The sequence below is a fragment of the Balaenoptera borealis genome (assembly GCF_965194805.1).
Source record: "Balaenoptera borealis genome assembly, chromosome: 10".
NCBI classification, from domain to species: domain Eukaryota; kingdom Metazoa; phylum Chordata; class Mammalia; order Artiodactyla; family Balaenopteridae; genus Balaenoptera; species Balaenoptera borealis.
The window spans coordinates 4,870,523-4,889,424 of record NC_138874.1 but is presented as its reverse complement, the minus strand read 5'-3'; the positions used below and the strand labels follow the sequence as shown (position 1 = coordinate 4,889,424).

The following is an 18,902-nucleotide window of genomic DNA, read 5'->3' as shown; positions in this document are numbered from 1 at the left end:
ACTGAGTAATATTCCATTGTATATATATATATACACACACACCACCTTTTCTTTATCCGTTCATCTGCTGATGGACATTTAGGTTGCGTTCATATCTTGACTATTGCAAATAATGCTGCAGTGGACATAGGGTGCATATATCCTTTTGAATTAGTGTTTTTGTTTTCTTTGGGTAAATAGAAGTGAAATTGCTGGATATGGCAATTCTATTTTTAATTTTTTGAGGAATCTCCATACTGTTTCCCATAGTGTCTTCATCAGTTTACAATCCCACTAACAGGAGGCTGTGCCTTCTTTCTTAATTTATTATTTCCTCTCAGATGTCTAACAGTGTCTGACACCTAGTAGGTGCTCGGTAAATGTTTGTGGAATGAATATATGAATGAGTCATGCACACACACACATCAGAATGATGAGGAAAAGGCAGGGATGTAAAGGAGTTGAGCAGAATGTGATCAAATTAGTATCTTAGACAGTAGAAGACAGTCTGCCCAGTCACCTTTGGCTACCAAAGGTGAAGAGCAAGATTTTTCAAATTGACAAGATGTAGCTAAATGACATAAACAGGAAAAAAAACGTTTAAAGCATAGGCTTTGAACAAATATGATTAAGACGCAGCATGAGTAGAGTGGTTGTGTCTGTAACAGCACCCACACGTCTGTATAAATAGGCAAACAGACAAGAACTGACACAGTAATCACAAGATATTCCCCTAATGCCTTATTTCAGGGTTTTTGATGAATTTGGAATCCTGAAGCACATACCCTGGAGTGTTTGAAGAATACTTGGAGAAAGGCAATCTCAATGAGCATAGTAAACAGTAACAGCCAGTTGTTACCATCAATCAAGTGGGCCGTGTTGTCAAGAGTCTCAGATTTGAAAAGACCAGTCATGGTGTCGGCCAAGTCTAAATAAGAAAGCATGGTCTACTCTTTCATTCTCAAGCGTACAGTCAATAGTAGCCTGGAGTCTTCCTGTTAGTCCTGGGCTAGGTCCTCCACCGCTGACAGGACAGTGGAGCTGAGAGGCAGGCTGGTGCCAGGTGCACATCTCGGGGTGGAAATGATCTCCGTTTTATATTCCAACATCAATTAGCTTTGTGCCTCTCTTCTTCTATCTTTATCCCCTTTCCCTGCACTGAACCCTGGATGATTAAAATTGACTGTGCGACGTAGCTGCATTGAAATTCAGGATTAGGGTTAAGATAGGGGATTCATTAATTTAAAAAGATTGATTAAAAAAGCACTGTTCCTTGGCCTTTGTCCAATGTTTTAAGAGCCTAGGGAGTTTAAAAGAGAATATAGACACTATAAGTAGTTAAGATGAAAAGAAATGTAAAAGAAAGTTGTGTACCATAATAAATATTTATCACTAAGAATATTTTAAAACACTTTTTTCACTTTTTGCTGATCTATTTGCTTAACTCAACATATGTAAATTATTATCATTTAAACATGTAATCAATGTAAAGATATTTTACATTCTCTTTTTTTTTTTGTACTAAGTCTTTAAAATATGGTGTGTGGTATTTTACACTTAGAGTACATTTTTAATCCACACTAGCACATTTTAGGTGCTCAATAGCCACATGTCGCCAGTGGCTAGTGTATTGAACAACAAAGTTTTAGAAAAGTTTTCTTGACACCCTTGTCAAGGTCACCAATGTCTAGGTTTTCTCTGGGTATCCCTGTTTCACCAGTTGTTCCACTGTAATTCCTCTGTAACTCCCTCTTTTTTTTTTTCCTCAAAGAAAGTAAATTTATCATTCGGACAGTAAATTATGTGGTCAGCCTGACAGTAACCTCCATGTTGTCACGTCCAGTGGTCACTCCAGGGTGCTCGTCATACTCTGCTTTGTGTCACCCTCGAACCGGTACCTCACTGGTCATTCCTCCTCAATCTTTTTTGGTGACTTTGGGGCCTTACCTTCATTTGGTGGCGTGTTCCAGGGCTCAGCGCATCAGGGCTTGGTCCTGGGTCCTTTTCTCTACACATTCTTCCTACAAGAGATAAAATATCTGGTTTTAAAAGAAAGAGAAACCTTATCAAGAAATTCCTTCCACTTGAAACATATATAGGATTTCTCAATTGGGAGATGAAAACAACCAGAGAAAGTGATGAGTGGCACCCAGTGCAATGCAGAACAAAATTCTTAGATTTGCTGAATGCACTGATCCCAGAGGAGATCAGATGGATCTGATTACCTAGGTGAGTGTCCTCTGCCCTCATCAATCTGGGAATCCCCCTGAAGCTGCATCTTTAGTATAAGAGGATAGAATTTCCACATGGATGAGAGTCAGTTGTTGGTCAGGGTGGTAGGAATGGCTGCATAGCTCTGCTAGATTCTCCAAAGCAGCTCCTGAAGAGTGTTTGAATATCTGGTCAAGTACTTGGTGTGGCTTACTAGTCTGTCACCCAGCTGTGCATGTCCTTGGGTCTGAGAACCACAGACAACATGGAGAAATCTTCGCTCACCAGATCAGTAGCAGAGCCAAGGCAAAGCTCGGCATGGCTGTCTTAGAATTTCCCCTAAGAGATGGATTTGTTTTTGTTGTAAGTTAAATCCAGGAACTCCAGCATCATTCTTTTCATTCATATGTTACTCTTAATTTTGGAAGCACTCTTATTTCATAAACTCACTGCCCAATTATGTTTGAGGGAAATGAGATTTATATGTGGTAATATCATAGTATTTCTTTGACCACAGGAAAGCACAAGTGTGGATACAGAGGGCCAGCCTGCACCTAAAAGGAGCCTGTAACTTTCCTTACCTTTATTGTGTCCTAGGGATCCTGCTTCCACTTCCCCGTTTAATTCACATCAACTCAGTTGTGAAGAGCCAGTGCTCCTGAATGCTCAGGGAGAATATGCTTAACGATTATTAACTACGGAGGCCCTGCTGCCGAATTGCTCCCTCCCAAGCGTAACCTTTTAAATGGCGAGAGCCTCCCTGAAAGCCGTAATCAGCATTTCCTTAATGAAAAGCCAGTGTTTCAGTAAAGGACTGCTGCATTTCTGCAGCTACTGATCTATTCAGCCCAAAACACTGAATCTGAACTATTTGAGTGATTAAGATTTTTAATTAAACCATGCTGTCTCTGGGCATTTACACTTCAGGCCTGTCTTCCCCTCTGCCTTTCAGCGGAGCACTATCTCAGCAGTAGCAACTACATGGACTGCATTTCCTCGCTGACGGGAAGCAACGGCTGTAACCTGAACAGCTCTTTCAAAGGCTCTGACCTCCCTGAGCTCTTCAGCAAACTGGGCCTGGGCAAATACACGGACGTCTTCCAGCAACAAGAGGTCGGTGGTTATTTACTTATCTTCCCAGGCATCTCTGTTTCGGTTGTGTGTATGATGACTTCTAGAATGAAATCACTCATTTACCTATGACTGTGCTTTCACTGAGCATTTATTCAAGTCTCATAGCTTATTTTTGCTGCCAAGAAAATTGTCGCCATCTTATTTCTTACTTAGTGCAACTGGTAAACACAGGATCGCAGAAATATAGGAAACTGTGTTTGCCAAAACACCTTCACCAGTTTTAGCTAAAAGACCTAATGAGTGTCTTGATTTATAGGAACTTCTGATTCACAAATTCCCTAAGGTCAGCAACAACTCTCTATTTAATCAGATTTTACTCTTTCATCTGTTCTTATCTTTATTTGTGGCACTTAAAAGTAAATAACAACGTCTGAAATAAATAACTATGGTTGTTTGTGACACCATCCTAATCATGTTACTGAAGTTCTCACAGAAGATAATGCGCTTTTTATACATGTTAACTTATTCATTAATTTACTGTTTGGGTTTTGCCTGAACTGAGGCAGAACTAAGATGTCTTCTGAAACATCCCTACCGTGGATTTTGGCCAGACTGATCAGCCGTGGCTGTGACGCACTGGCATAAAGAAAAGAGCCCCTAAGTGTGGTTCTTTCTAACTGTGTTGTCATATTACCAGGGCACAGCTAACTCAAGGCAACAGAAAGTTAGAATAGTTCTCTAAATGTATCTGTTTTTCAAATCCTGACATGGTCCAAGTTTCATGCTAGTTGGCTTCATTTCATGTTAGATTACATGCCAGTAATTCCCTGGCATGCATCAGTCAGTAAATAATCTAAGATTTTTATTAGGCACTTTATATCATAAATTCAATGTATTGCCCATAACTTAAGTTTAATTGCTGAACTTTTTTTGTTCTTTAACACCAAGAAAAATGTTGTCATGTGTATTTTGGACTTTAGGACAATGATTTTGTTTTCTTTTCCCTAAACCTAAATTAGTGTTCATTTAACCAAGGATTTTCCAAGTTGAATAACACGTTCATCATCAGTGCATTAAAGAACTGCATTTATTTATTTAGTCTTCCTGGTTAGATGCAGGTGGCTGATTGAGAAGCTCAGGGCAGAGGTATTTTAACTTGCTCATGCACAGAAGGTTTTAGAAGTAAGTGACTAGATGTTATTCAGTGATATTCTGGGTTTGTTTTAAATCTCTATTTCCTATTTGAAGAAGCATAGAAATTTATTATGGGTGCTTCTTATCTAGTTACTTCAAAAAGGAAGAAAACATGATAATATAAAGTCAGACTGGCTTCATCTAATATTAACTGGAGCAGGGGTCAGTGAACTGTGGCCTGCAGACCTGCTGCCTACTTTTGTAAATAAAGTTTTATTGGAACACAGCCACACTAACTCAATTACCTCATATTGCGTGTGGTTGCTTTCAAGCTAAACCAGCAGAGTTGAGTAGTTGCAACAGAGACAGTACGTGCACTAACCCTAAAATAGTTATTCTCTGGCCCTTTAAAAAGAGTTTGAGGATCCCTGAAATAGTCTCCATTGGACAGAATTTCTAAAAAACATATCTCTAGATTTGTGATAAATGGTAAATGAAAAGGTTTTTCAAGATCTGGGTGTAATCTTCAAAAGCAAAACAGAAAATTTCAAATTAATTTCTATATAATTTGAATAAAAAGTATATTTTACTGTTTTCAGGTGTGTTGAAATTTGGTACTATTCCCTTTATGTAGGATATTTTCTCATATACAGATATGACTTAACAAGAATCCCCCATTAAGTAACCTTGTGAGATTTAATATATTGTAACCAGGATGAAGATTTATTTAGCAACTTTCACAGATGATATGTCTGTATACATTATTACTAACTATAGCTGCCAACTATTTTACCCCTTTGGTGAGCACATTGCATTATATCTAAGATCATATTTAAGGCCCAAAACAACCCTGTGAGGTATAGGATTGTCTACTCTCAGTGCCCACAACTAGTAATGGCAGAGTCAGAACCTGAACCCAAGTCTCTCTGGCTTCAGAGCCCATTGCCTTTCTGTTCCTCCACACAGCCTTCACAAGGAACGGTGGGATTCTTGGGCTACTTCCTTCCACACATTGTTGCCAGGAAGTACATTTATACTGTTGCTAGAAATACTTCATGTATGCCACTTTCAGAGATAGTCTGCTGGGTTAAGCAAAGTGAGTCATGGATCTGGGGTAGACTGTGAATTCTGCTATCATTTTTATGTAGAATACAATGGAAGATACCCTTTATGGTATTATTCAGTCTCTTTTTATGGAGATATACTTAACCAAGTCAGAATCTAAAACTAAGAATTATTTTCTCTCTTCTGGACAAGTATGTATTCTTCCTTTCGTCAGATCACAAAACTGTGCAATTTCTGTTTCCCTTTTTGCCCTGGCTGCCAGGATGCTAAGACCTTAGGATGCCTAAGTTTATATCGCAATTGCAGTAAATCATTGGCTTAGATTGTCTTCTGCTAGAATCATCACTTTCATTTTACCACCTTTATTGCTTAACTCTTGTCCCTTAGGTTTGTATTGTCCCCACCATTCTTTTTTGAAAGTAGGCAGAGCGTAATTAATAAATAAAATAAGTGTAGCAATGAGTTGAATTTACGCTGAAGAAGAAAAATACTTAATATATTGATTATAGATTACTTGTTCACCCACAGATCGATCTTCAGACATTCCTCACTCTCACAGACCAGGATCTGAAGGAGCTGGGAATTACAACTTTCGGTGCCAGGAGGAAAATGCTGCTTGCAATCTCAGGTGAATATAAATGTTCTTATTCATATTTTAAAGTCTGAAGAACCTCTGCCATTGGTCTCCAGCCAATGGGGCTGGTTCTGCCCATCAGCCCCTTGCTTACTACCTGGCAGCTTTGTGGTTGTGGGTTCACTAACAGTGTGACAGATGCCAAGAACATGCCCACTCCTTCGTCAAGGCATTGCCTGAAAACCTGCCTTGACAGTGTCTTTCCTTAAAACAGATCTCTTTGGAAAGATCTAACCAAAACTGCCCTTTGCAGAACATGGGGATGAGGGAGCAGTTTAATTCTCCATTTTGCGGTTGTATTAAGCAATGATCATTGCGTTCGTGAATAACTATTCTGGACTGGCTGTCATGCTTTAAATGCATGTGTTCCTGTATAGCAGCTGAGATCATTGCACCAGAGAAAAAGAGAATTGGTACTTCTTGTCTTAATGCTCTTTAACTTTACCCCAAGTTTTAATAGAATTTGTGAGTCACAGAAGAGGGTAGTATCGTAAAAGTAGTCACAGAATGAAGGAAAGTCTGAAGGCCTGTCTCCCAGACCACCGCCTTTGTGCATCTTTTGCATGTTCTGTGTATAAGAAAATGCTCTATACGTATTTACTAGGTACCTCCCACGTGGAAGGAATGGGCAGATGATGAGTTGGCAAATACCTAACAATGTACGTCAAAAAGGTTTTTAGAGAAATATGAGGAAGGAATCTGGGGGACAAAAAAATGAGGTTACTTTTTGAAGTCTTTCTGATTAAGTTCATGAATGCCAGTTTTATATGTGTGCCAGTCTCTCAAAAAGACAGAGCCAAACGTCAGGCGTGGTGAGAAAATGACGTTGCTTTTCAAAACACTGAATTTGTAGGCTATGCTTTTATGAGGTCAGCAGTGGCATCCAACTGGTGAAAGCCCTTTCTAAACAGCATTCGCTCATCGAACCATCAAACTAAAAGCCTCAGTGGTTTTCCGTTTTCTTTCAGCAGCAGATTGCTCTTCCATTATTTTATAGCAGCTGATGAACCCCGCCCACCTCCCCACAGGAAATCGTAGATATCTGAAGCAGATATAAGCAGAGTAGCCTTGAAATAGGTGTAGCAATTCAGCCGTTGAGCGGCCCGTTAGGCCTGTCCGTGGATAGAGTCCTGCACACGTCAGTTTGAGAAGTCTTCCTCTGCCCTGTATACCCAAGCGGCTGCATTGATGGTGCTCCACAGGGCAGCCGTGGTTTCCTGTTCACTCATCAGATCAGCTTGGTTGTAGTGCAAAGAACACTATATTCACATAAGGAGATCTGAGATTTGCCTCTCCAAGTCATGTACCCTTGGGTGAGTTTCCAAACCTCTTTTGGTTGTGGTTTCTTAACTGTGAAGGTGGATTGGAGTAGATGATTGTGTAAGGTCACCTTCCATTTCTAAAATCTGTCCTTCCATGTGGTATATCATCAGGCACAGTGAAAATAACCTACAGTTTTAATGATATGTATTATTATTGTTCTTTCTTTTTTTTTTTTTTTACTATCTGTGGCAATAGGATAGTTTCCAACTTCTTTACCCTAAAGCTCAGTCTCAGAGGGTTACTTCTGGACCCAAATTAACTTTATATATTTTTACATTATTTTATTAATTTGAAAATGGAATTGACATACATACTACTTGAAATTTTATTAACTCAATCACCATGCCTATGCTGTTAAAATATGTCTATGGGGCCACACATTTATACCACAGAAGTGTATGTTTCAGAACTCCATAATTCTGCACTAGAGATTTGTGGAATATCCGTGACAGTATAATGAAAATTAAGTCTTTTCTTTGTGTACCAACCCAATTCCAAACTCTCTAAAGCTTCCAGCAACAAGCAGATACTCTAAATATTTTCATAGATTCCAAGTGGATCTTCAGTACTTTTACTCTGGGATACATTGGTGATATATTCTAGGTGGGTTTTGGGGAGTAGAGTGCAAAAACAGGAGGGGTTTTGAGTCCTCGTTTAAAAAAATGTTGTCTCTAATCATCATCTTCAATGTGTTCTATTGAGGTTATGTCCTACTTCTACAGACTGCCTCTCTCAGTGAGGTTCACAGGTCCTCTTGCTTTTAAAGGGAATTAGAGACTTTGAATAAGATGCCTTATGAATGCTCTGTACAGTGGGAAGTATTTGATTATTTAAGGATGATTTTGCCTTACTTTGTTGAAGTGCATTTGTTTGAACTTGGTAAATCATTTTCTCTGCAAGGAATGAGTTTTTATTGAGAAACCCTTCATCAGAAAGCTTCTTTTTCCAATTCAATTCCTCTGATAACAAAGACATTCATTTAAAGTCTCAGAATACTTCATTTCCAGATAGAGGCAGGATATCAGGTCAGCCTTGACTTAGGTTTGTCTTGTGGTTACATAGTTTGGTTAGATACATAGTTTGGTTAGATACAGAGTTTGCTCAAACTACTTTTTAAAATTTTGTAGATTTTTAACTTAAAATCGGAGTTGTTCTTTCAGTATAAGGTTTTGGTTTGCTTTTAATCTTGGGCCAGAAGACATTTATTTTAATGTTATAGGAGGAGATGAGATTTATCTCTAATAGGAATGAATCAGAGAAAAAATTTCATCTTTTTTTCAAATCCACGATTTTTTGAAAATTCATGGATTTCTCTCTGAGGATTTTAGTGATTGGTTAACTAAATGTACAGGGACTCAGTGAAAGGAAGTTTAGCATCCTGTTGACAGGCTTTCCGCCACAGCCTCAGGTAGATCTAACATTTCCCGACCTATTCTTTTAGTTTGTGACTCTGTTCAGATCCGCAACAAGATCCTGAGAGCTGCCAGGATTGTGTGAACCTTGGAATTTCAAAGAAAAAGGTTGGTATTTTCTCAAACTATCCCTTAGGCTTACTGAAAAAAATCAGAAGAGGGAGTTTGCTTTCTAATTTAAAAAACAACAACAAAAACTAAAGTCTCTTCAGTAGGACTTGATCCTTGATAATCTTAAAGATTTTTCTCTGTGCTTCACACTTGGAGTATCTCTATATATGTACTCTTAGAAATTACATCTTTAGGGAGTGGCTGAATTTCTTCATGATCATTTGTCCTCTCAAAAGTCTAGCTGATGTGACTTTTCAGAATGAAGTTTTCAATGTCTGTTAAAAATTTTTGTCTTCAGTGGCCCGATTGTTTTCATGTGCTCATGGAGAATGGTGTTTGACTTACTCCTTTCTTTTCCTTCTCTATAGTGTGGGAATGTCCTCCTGATTCATGGGTTATTTCCCCATGAGAAAACGGAGGCCAAAGAAAGTCTCCTCATTTGAAGGTGATAAAACTTTCCCAGGCTGTGTTTAAGGGGATTCATTTATTCTCAACTCGCCTATAAGTTTGCCTTTAAATATATTCAATTCTGTCTTGATCTCTGAATTTTACGTGTTTGTTTTTTAAACAAGATACATGTGATAGGAATGTCACTGCTACTGCGTTTCTGCAGGAACTTGAAACAATAGCCATCTATACGCATGCCTGCATGTGTCTTTTGCTTGTAATATCTTCCTTGCTTCTTCAGAGTTTCTAAGCTTTATGTATTTAAAAAGTATATTTGATATCCATATAAAATATGAAGGAAAGCTCTGTTATCTACATACCTGAAACTACCAATTTCTCATATTTGTATTCCTGATACCTCGGTTGATCTCCGCCAAATGGATTGGACCACTGAAGCCCATAGCATAGACCTTTGCATCAGGCAGGCAGGGTTTCAGCTCTGTCATTTAACAGGCATGTGGGCAAGTTACTTCGTCTATTTTTAAAACTCAGCTTATCTATAAAATGGAGGATGGTAATATTATCTACCCCTTAAGGAGGACTTAAATAGGACACAACAAATGTAAAATGCTTGTCGTATAATAGGCTCTAATAAATTACTGTTGGTTCTCTTCTCCCCTAAGACTTAAATGTGAACAGAAAAGAGGTGTCTTCACTCATGCGTCACCCCTATAGGGCAGACAGTTAAATTTTGGAAAGCAGTGGGGTGAAATGTTAAGGGTATTGATCCCTCTTCTAGCACTTGGGAGACAAGAGCACATCTGGCCATATGGCTGTCCCTGGCCACCTACGACCCACTGCAACCGCCTGAGCCTCTGTTCTCATCCTCAGCATTACTGTAGCAGGCCACAGCTTGCTGTGTAATCTCAGAGCTCAGAGTGGGGTTGTGTGTGTGTGTATGGTTGAAAAAGTACTGAGTTCCATGCAGATAATTAAAGGTGCTGAATCACCACCCTCCCAGAGAAAAAGACAACAGCTTTAAACACATCAGCTATATATTCCGTCTACTTGAGATTGAATAAGTTTGAAGATACAGTTGACCCTTGAACCACACAGGAGTTAACCCCCATGTAACTTATAGTCACCCTTCGTATCCACAGTTCCTCTGCATCTGCAGATTCCACCAACCATGTAATACTGTACTATTTACTATTGAAAAATATCCATGTATAAGTAGACCCACTCAGTTCAAATCTGCGCTATTCAAAGGTCAACTATATTTGCATTTGGTGGCTATCAGAAACGCTGCTTTCTAGAGTCTGACAATTCTGTTTACTTGTATGAGTTCGTTAGTAATAATTACATCAGTTGACTTGAGAATTTGTGAATGTGTGTATGGAGGGGAGGATGGGGTATTGCAGAGTCATAAACAAGGTAGGCTGCTTCCATTTTTCACCTTTCTGGTTAATAATTTTTAGTTGGGAAAAGACAAACTAAACAACCAGTACTCTGGTTTGTTTCAAATGAAAATCGAGGATCTTAGTTTTTCCCTGAAAATTTGGATTCACGTATTGGTTGTTTTCAGTTGTATTAATTTCTGTAACTGTTGCTATGTTTACTAAGTTGATTTTTTATTCAAAGAAACCTCCTGCTGATGCGATATGCTTCTTCATATAACCCTTTCTGACTCAAGGAGCGTAGGCATCATGAGTCGGTGGAGCCACAGGGCTGTGGATTTTTTTTTTTTTAACATCTTTACTGGAGTATAATTGCTTTACAATGGTGTGTTAGTTGCTGCTGTATAACAAAGTGAATCAGCTATACATATACATATATCCCCGTATCTCCTCCCTCTTGCGTCTCCCTCCCACCCGGGGCTGTGGATTAACAGATCAGTGTGCTTCTCCAGTATTCTGGTGTTTAGAAGTGGGATCCTCTTTTCATGTCGACTTAAATAATTTAATGATCACTGTGTTTGACATGGATGAGTTTAATGAGCTGTAATAATTTTCTGTATCACTGGTAATACATCCTCTCATATGCCTTTAACCAGCTTTGATGGTGCCTCTCCCTTTGCCTCTGAAATGACATTTGGGATCGGTGAAACTATTTTGTATATTTGAACTTGAGAGTGTTCTGAGGATGACATATTCCCCAGATACTTTACGAACTGCAGTAAAAACGATTTGCTGTCCTTGGTTCTCTCAGCTACAAATGGCTACCTTTCATATCAGACTTTCTAGCATTTCAAAAATGTCTTGACGGTCAACTTAAAGGTTTTCCTTGTGCTACCTACTTGACTTTCCCCCCAGAACCTACCACATCACCATTTTCTGAGCTGAGCCCTACTGCCATGTGCTGATTCTGTCTCTCTCTCTCCAGAACTAAATAAAAACCGAAGAAAGCTCTTTGAACCGCCAAATACACGCACCTCTTTCCTGGAAGGCGGAGCAAGTGGGAGGCTACCCCGTCAGTATCACTCAGACATTGCTAGTGTCAGTGGCCGCTGGTAGCGGTACTGTCCAGGCACACGCCCGCCAACTCTGTCAAGTTGGACGCAGGAGATCTGTGAACAGCCTTCACTGCACACCGTCCTCAGCACTCGGGTGTCTGGTATCAGGACCAAAGCATCTTATTCGCACCTGAACTTTGTGCCGAAAAGAGAGAAGATGACGTTCTTATGTCATCCTACAGAATGCCACACGAGGATTACTTTTTTTTTCCTAACGGCAATTGGACAGAATTTGCAATATGAGGGTAGGGCTTTATTTCCTGTTTTTATTTACCTATATAATAACATATGCACTGATTTTTTTACTTAACATGAAGGCTGAGTTGACATCTGGGATGCCAGAAAACACAGAAGTTATTTTGTTTGTTTGCTTATTTTGTTTTGGTATTTGGGGACTTTTTAAAAAAAAAATAATCAAAGTGGAATTTTCTGGTACTGCTTTAAAATAATTATTGAGGTCTTTCAGCACTTTACACTTTCTTACTTCTTGTCCTGTGGAAATTATCTCTCTTTCTCTCGTTTTTATGTCACCTGATGTATTGGTACAAATCAGACTGCGTTAAATTTTTATTTGACATAGTAGTACTGGATTATTAGTTTTTGTGCAGAATAGTCTGTGACTTCGGGAAATGTAAGTGACTCCACTTGGTTATGGACCAGTTCTGTTCATGTATGTCAGCATCCTAGAAACACTTAGCAATGAACCTAGTTCACTGTAACAGGTGCGAGCAAAGAAAGACCAAATGGACTTTGCAATATTAACCCTTTGCAGTCATCATATTTAGCTGCTGCCTTTATTGCTAAAATGTTTTTAATGGTTGTCTGAAGGCAAAGGGCTATTTTTAGTATACTGCCACTAAAGGACACTTATTTATATCAAACTTTTATTTTTAGATATTATAAGCATACCGTACATAACTGATTAAATTGATATCTACTAGAGATTTATGGTAGAGAATGGACGGCATTCAATAACTGGAGCCCTAGATTGTCACTTTATTTAAAAAAGATAAATAATCATCTGACAAGACAGCACTGTTGCCATGAGGAGGAGAAATACATTACTGTCCTTATGTACACATTAGCTGTGCTCCATATGGTCACAGGACTTTCCTAAAACCGTATCTGTCTGCTTGAAGTAGACTTGGGTTTGTTGAGAATGGAAAGGCTTTATTTAAGTCTCCAGGGTGACAGTTTACAAAGACAGCAGAGTTCTGAAGGAGGAAAAATAAAAGACTATTTTGTAAGTGGCTAAACTCGTTGTTACAATCTTGATACTGTGAAAGTCCAAGAAATCAGGCAACATTGTTTCCTAGGTCTTTTCAGACATCTTATTATGGATTTATGAAGGGTTTTCAATCCATGAAGACAATCACTAAGTGCCTCTCTTTCTTCAAAGCAATATTATTTCCAAGTGTATTAATTTGTTGGAAAACTTTCCCATAGGACATGTGGTGACTTACCTGTACTGTAATGACTTATTTATGCTCAGTATTTGAGACTTTCTACATGGACATAAACCACTGTCACGTGCTCTCCACAGAAGGCATTAGATTCATACACAACAATTGGGGACTTTCATACAAATGTGGGATCAGAAATACTTGTCTTATTTTTTCCATGGTTTTAAGTAAGTCTTATCATTAAAGTAAGAACAAGAATCAGAGAGAAATTTTGCACACTGAAAAATTTTCACTTAAAAAAAAAAAGAGTATTGGTTACCGTGAAGGCATAGATAATGGACCTGTCATAAAATTATCAATTATAACAGCACTAAGGAGATGCCTGTTCCCAAACAGAACTGTATGTGCTTAAGGATGTAGAACTAAATCGCTCCCTTCACAAGTACAATGGAATGATCCTGCATGTATGTCACATGTATGCAGGTCATCACATGGAGCTCCCTGCTTTATATGGCTATATGAACACATCATGCTACACATTCAGCAACAGAGTAAGAATTCCAGATCAGTTTCCTGTGCAACAACTCAGTGCTCTAAATTTGATCATTTCTTTAATAAGACCTCCTCCCCAAATAAAAAATAATCATTTGGAGTCTTTCCCCCCAGCTCTCTACCATGCATTTGCAACAGGAGGAAGATGGAATGATTTGCAGTATTGAGTTGATATAGGTTTTATGAACAGTGCTTTGATATTATGCCAAAGGGAAAACTGTCCCAATTAAACCAGATTAAATAGGGTGGCTAAAAAAATAAATAAAAAACACTGGAAATTACTTTTCTCACTTTCTCTTGATGCAATGAAGGGATTATGACACTACAGTATACGGTGTTGTCAGTGTTATATGATGCACAAAATATTTGGATTATTTGAATAAATGTTTTTAATCAATCTGTGCCTTAATAGTGACCGGTTATCTGTAAATATAGAACAGATACAGATTGTATTTTTGTGTGGGTTTTTGTCCTTTTAGTGACTTTTTTTTTTAAAAAATGAGAGATGGAATTAAACATTGAAAATGGGAATTTTTTCTAAACTAATCAATTGTTATATGAAAAATAAATTTATATAACCCCTTTGTATTGCCCTTTCTAGATGAAATGTGTCTTTGTTTTCTAGCTTTTCAAAAAATATTTTCAGCAGAATTGAAAGACATTTCTGCAGTAGAATTATATATGCACTCCCTGTCCTGTTGTTTTGCATTGACAGTCCTCATTTTCAACCAGAAACTAAGGCACTTTATTTTAGCCAGAGAATCCAGGACCAGTAATCAATCATTGTTTCTGTGGCCACCCACAGGTACATAGAAAAAGAGTAAGATTATGGAACAGGTTTCATTCTTGTTCATTCTTTTTTTTAATAAAGACTCAAGTCTATGACTGCTTTGACGACCTCATCCATAAGCAAAGGAGCTCCTTACTAAAGTGATGCAGGGTTTCTTGACCCAGGTTCCTATTTCAGAGGCTGACTGTGCTATCACACCGAATGGTTACTGTGCCTTGCTCTGAGATTGTATCTCAGATGGAATTGGCACTATACTATTAATCCTGAGATTTGTCTAAATCTCAAAGAAACCCTAGCCCTCTACCCATTATGCTCCCAGAGTTATCTCCACTTAAATTACCTGTGCTAGTGGTGCTTAAAAATTGTTTCTAGCAAATAGTTCTTTTGATGATAACTGAAATATTACTTGTGAACCCAATATTAAATTATTCATCCATTCACTCATTCATTCATTATATAAATACTTAAATGAGGGCTAAGTACTAGGCCCTGTTCTAGGAACACCAGTAAATGAAACATAAACCCTTGTTCTCCCTAATCTTACATTCAAACTGGAGAAAGATGGAACTGATGAAGAGGGAATGAAGGATGGAATACCCTACGCTTCAACACAGGCCTCCTTGCATTTACAGCATGCCAAGGGAGCTCTTGAGTGCTGTCTAGAAACCCCGGTTTTTGACAAAATGGTTGAAAGTACCCATCTCACAGAAACAGGCCTGTGCTTTCAATGCAAAATATTATTCACAGCCTCCCTTTCTCCTTTTTCTAGGTTTCATAGATTTAATCACATTCTTGAAAGGAGTGTGTAAGCCAAAAGGTTATGACACAGCTTTGTTGATGACCCATCACTTCCTAGATTTGACTCCCAGTGACTTTGCAGTATTCAGAAATGAGATTTACCTTGAAAGAACATGAGGTCGCTTCCCCTGAGGATACTCCAAGAAGGCAATCATAGAGAATGATGTCACCAAGATGGTGACAGGTCATTCCTGACTTCACTTCCCTTAACTAAAAGAAAAACCAGCAACTGTTCATGGATAAGACACCACTAGGGAGGGGCTTGCAACAACCAGCCCTTGAATCTTGGCAGTCTGAGTTCCTACCTGCAGTGCCCAAGTAGAAGTCCCAAGCAGCGGCTTTGCTTATCTGCAGAACCAAGACGGTAGCACAGTCTGACCAGGGAACTTAGAGGAGTGCAGGTCTGCCTGATTCAAGTCCTCAAATGAGGAGTTTTTCAGGCCCTGGAGCCTGGTCTGCCCACACCCAGGCAAGGGAGCTGAGCCATAGCCTCGCCCTCTGTGGATTGTGAGTCCCCACCCCGTCTGACAGGAAGGGCTGGCAGAGCACCTGGAAGCTGCTGCATCACCCAGTAATGCGCAAGCTGAGAGGCAGGCAGCAGAGCTGACCTCCAGGGCAAAGCAAGCGGCCCTCTTTGGCCAGGGAACTTGGGGCATGGATTGGCTTGAGTCACCACCACAAAGAGACTTATCATGGTCTTGGAGTTGCTTCTCCCACTGCACTGGGGCAGGGAAGTGAATTCATAGTTCCGTTCATAGCTCCTTCAGGCTTCCTGATCGGGGAGCCTAGCCAGAGCACACTCATAGCCGCTCCAATAGCTCTGCTTACAGTGTCACTTGAAACCCATGAGCACAATCCATGGCTGTTCCCATCTGCAGAGCAAAACTGGTGGCCTTGCCTGACCAAGATACTCATTTTACACTCTTGCCTGATTCACGTCCCCAAACAACAAGCTGTGCAGCCCCTGGGTCCTGACCTGCAGTCCTGCAAGGCAAGGTAATACATAGCCCTACCTACTGCTGAGTAAAGAGGCCAGTCATGACCACTTAACAAGCATCACCAGAGAATCCAAGCAAATGTGGAGCACATCCTATAGCCTCCCTTGGGCAGGGAACCAAGTAGCAGTCTATCCAGCTGTTCTCAGCTAGGGGCACATGCCTCACCCTGACCTTAGAGCTCAAACAGTTGCCTTGCCCCAGAATAGACCCTTAGCAGCTCCCCACCTGCCCAAGGATGTTACCAGCAGACATGCCTGGAAACCCAACTGAGCTGACCGGTGAAAAATTTTCTCTGCCAAGGTGAACCAGCAAAGTCTGGAGGAGGAGACCACTTATTCAAATATACCAGTGTAAGAAATCAAGGACCATAAAACATCACATAAATATGACACCATGCAAGGAAATTAATAAAGCACTAATAAAGGATCCTAAAAAAATGGAGCACTATTAAATGCAATAGGCAAAGAATTCAGAATAATCCTCTTAAGTTACTGAACTACAAGAAAACACAGGCAACTCAATGGAATTAAGAAAGTAACACACGAACCAAATAATTTTAACAAAGAAATAGAAACCACTAACAAAAACAAAACAATAATAAACAAAACCAAAACCAAAAACAAAAAAACTCAAAATGGAAATCCTAGGGCTGAAAAACAGAATAAATGAATTGATAATTCAATAGAGAGCTTCAAAAGCCCACTTGACCATGCAGACAAAGAATCAGCAACCTGGAAGATAGGACATTATCTAGTCATAGGAGCAAAAAGAATGAAAGAGAGGCAGGTTGGCAGAGTAGGAAGATTCTGAGCTCAACTCCTCCCATGGACACACCCAAACTACAACCACGTATAGAACAACTTTCTCTGAGAGCAACCTGAAGGCTAGCAGAACATCTCTTCTACAATTAAGGATATAAAGGAAAAACCCATCAAGACAGGTAGGAGGGGCACAGATGCAATCTAGTCAGGACCAACACCCCAGTGGGTGACCCACAAGCAGAAGGGGATATCACAAACTTGGAAGTCCTAAGAAATGAGGGGTTCAAACCCCAAATAGAGCACCTTAGCCCTAGGGACTAGAATTGGGAATATGAGCCCCCTTGGGGTTTACAACCAGGAGAGCCAGAGGACAACAAGAAACCAAAACTTGCTCCTAAAGGGGTTACTTGCTCTGAGTCCCAGCATAGAGGCAGCAGATTGAAAAGCACCTGGCACTCTAGCCAGCCTGCTAAGATAGCATGCCCCCCAGCCTGTTCTGAGCTCCAGCTCCAGTCCCTCCTACCCACCAAGGCAGTAGCCCCTGGTGCACCACTGGAGAAGTCCTGGTCCATGCTGGGCTCCAGTGTTCCCCACACCCATCTAGGTGGTGGCTCCCAGTGTAACCTGGGAGAAGCCCTGGCTTGCACCAGGCTCTGGCCCCAGCCGCGCCCCCCCAACACCCACCAAGGTGGCTGCCCTGGCATGCCCTGGGAGAAGCCCTGGCCCATGACCACTTCAGCTCCAGTCCTCCTGCCAAAGCCACAAGACACATGCAGTCTGCATAAGGGTGCTCCTACACAAGGACATGCTTTCAAGACTGGTAGAGTAACTTTCATCTAATTCATAAACACAGAAAGTCAAACAAAATGAGAAGACAGAGGATGTGTTACAAATGAAAGAACACGATAGAACTCCACAATCCCCCCTAATGAGTCAGAGATAAGTGATTTACCTGATAAAGAGTTCAAATCAATGGTCATAAAAATGCTTACTGATCTTGGGAGAAAAATGGAGAATATGGCAATAACTTCAAAAAATTAGAAAATATAGAAAAGAGCCAGTCAGAGCTGAAGAATATAATCAGTGAAATAAAAATACACTACAGGGAATCAAGAGCAGATTAGATAAGACAGAAGAATGCACAGGTGATTTGGAAGAAAGAGTAGTGGAAATCAGCCAATCACAATGGCAAAAAGAAAAAAGAATTTTTAAAAATGAGAATAGTTTAAGGGACCTATGGGACAGCATCAAACATACTAACAGTAGCATTACAGAGGTTCCAGAGGAGAGAAAGAAAGGGACAGAAGATGTATTTGATGAAATAATGGCTGAAAACTTCCCTATCCTGGGGAAGGGAATAGATATCTAGATCCAGGAAGCACAGAGATTCCCAAACAAGATGGACCCAAAGAGAGCCACACCAAGGCATATCATAATTAAAATGGCAAAAGTTAAAGAGAATCTTAAAGGCAGTAAGAGAAAAATAAGGACTTACATACTTACAGCCCCATAAAGCTATCAGCTGATTTTTCAGCAGATACTTTGCAGGCCAGAAGGGAGTGGCATAATGTATTTAAAGTGCTAAAAAGAAAAAACCTACAACCAAGGATACTCTACTCAGCAAAGTTATCATTCAGAATTAATGGAGAAATAAAGAGTTTCCCAGAAAGTAAAAACAGAGTTCATTGCCACTAAACCGGGCTTACAAAAATGTTAAAGGATCTTCTTTAAGTGAAAAGAAAAGGTCATAACAAGAAA

The 18,902-nt window shown here is 39.7% G+C and overlaps 1 protein-coding gene and 1 long non-coding RNA gene across 6 annotated transcripts in view; one reads left to right on the top strand and one right to left on the bottom strand.

The window, feature by feature from the left end:
- The window catches only part of BICC1 (BicC family RNA binding protein 1), a 301,669-nt gene extending 287,279 nt beyond the window's left edge, over window positions 1-14,390 (top strand). For 3 of the 4 annotated variants that reach the window (XM_082407420.1, XM_082407419.1, XM_082407422.1), the window contains 3 exons: window positions 3,143-3,303; window positions 5,992-6,091; window positions 11,713-14,390. In XM_082407420.1, the coding sequence (XP_082263546.1) occupies window positions 3,143-3,303; window positions 5,992-6,091; window positions 11,713-11,843 (392 nt within the window). In that variant the 3' untranslated portion in view covers window positions 11,844-14,390. Of the gene's footprint in view, window positions 1-3,142; window positions 3,304-5,991; window positions 6,092-8,861; window positions 8,941-11,712 lie in introns of all 4 variants that reach the window. The other variant, XM_082407421.1, reaches the window with a different exon arrangement.
- The window catches only part of LOC309635814, a 352,198-nt gene continuing 334,057 nt past the window's right edge, over window positions 762-18,902 (bottom strand). The window contains exons 3-4 of one of the 2 annotated variants that reach the window (XR_014249035.1): window positions 1,927-2,000; window positions 762-1,279 (exon numbers count right to left, since the gene is read on the bottom strand). This is a non-coding gene — a long non-coding RNA (uncharacterized lncRNA). Of the gene's footprint in view, window positions 2,001-18,902 lie in introns of both variants that reach the window. The other variant, XR_014249034.1, reaches the window with a different exon arrangement.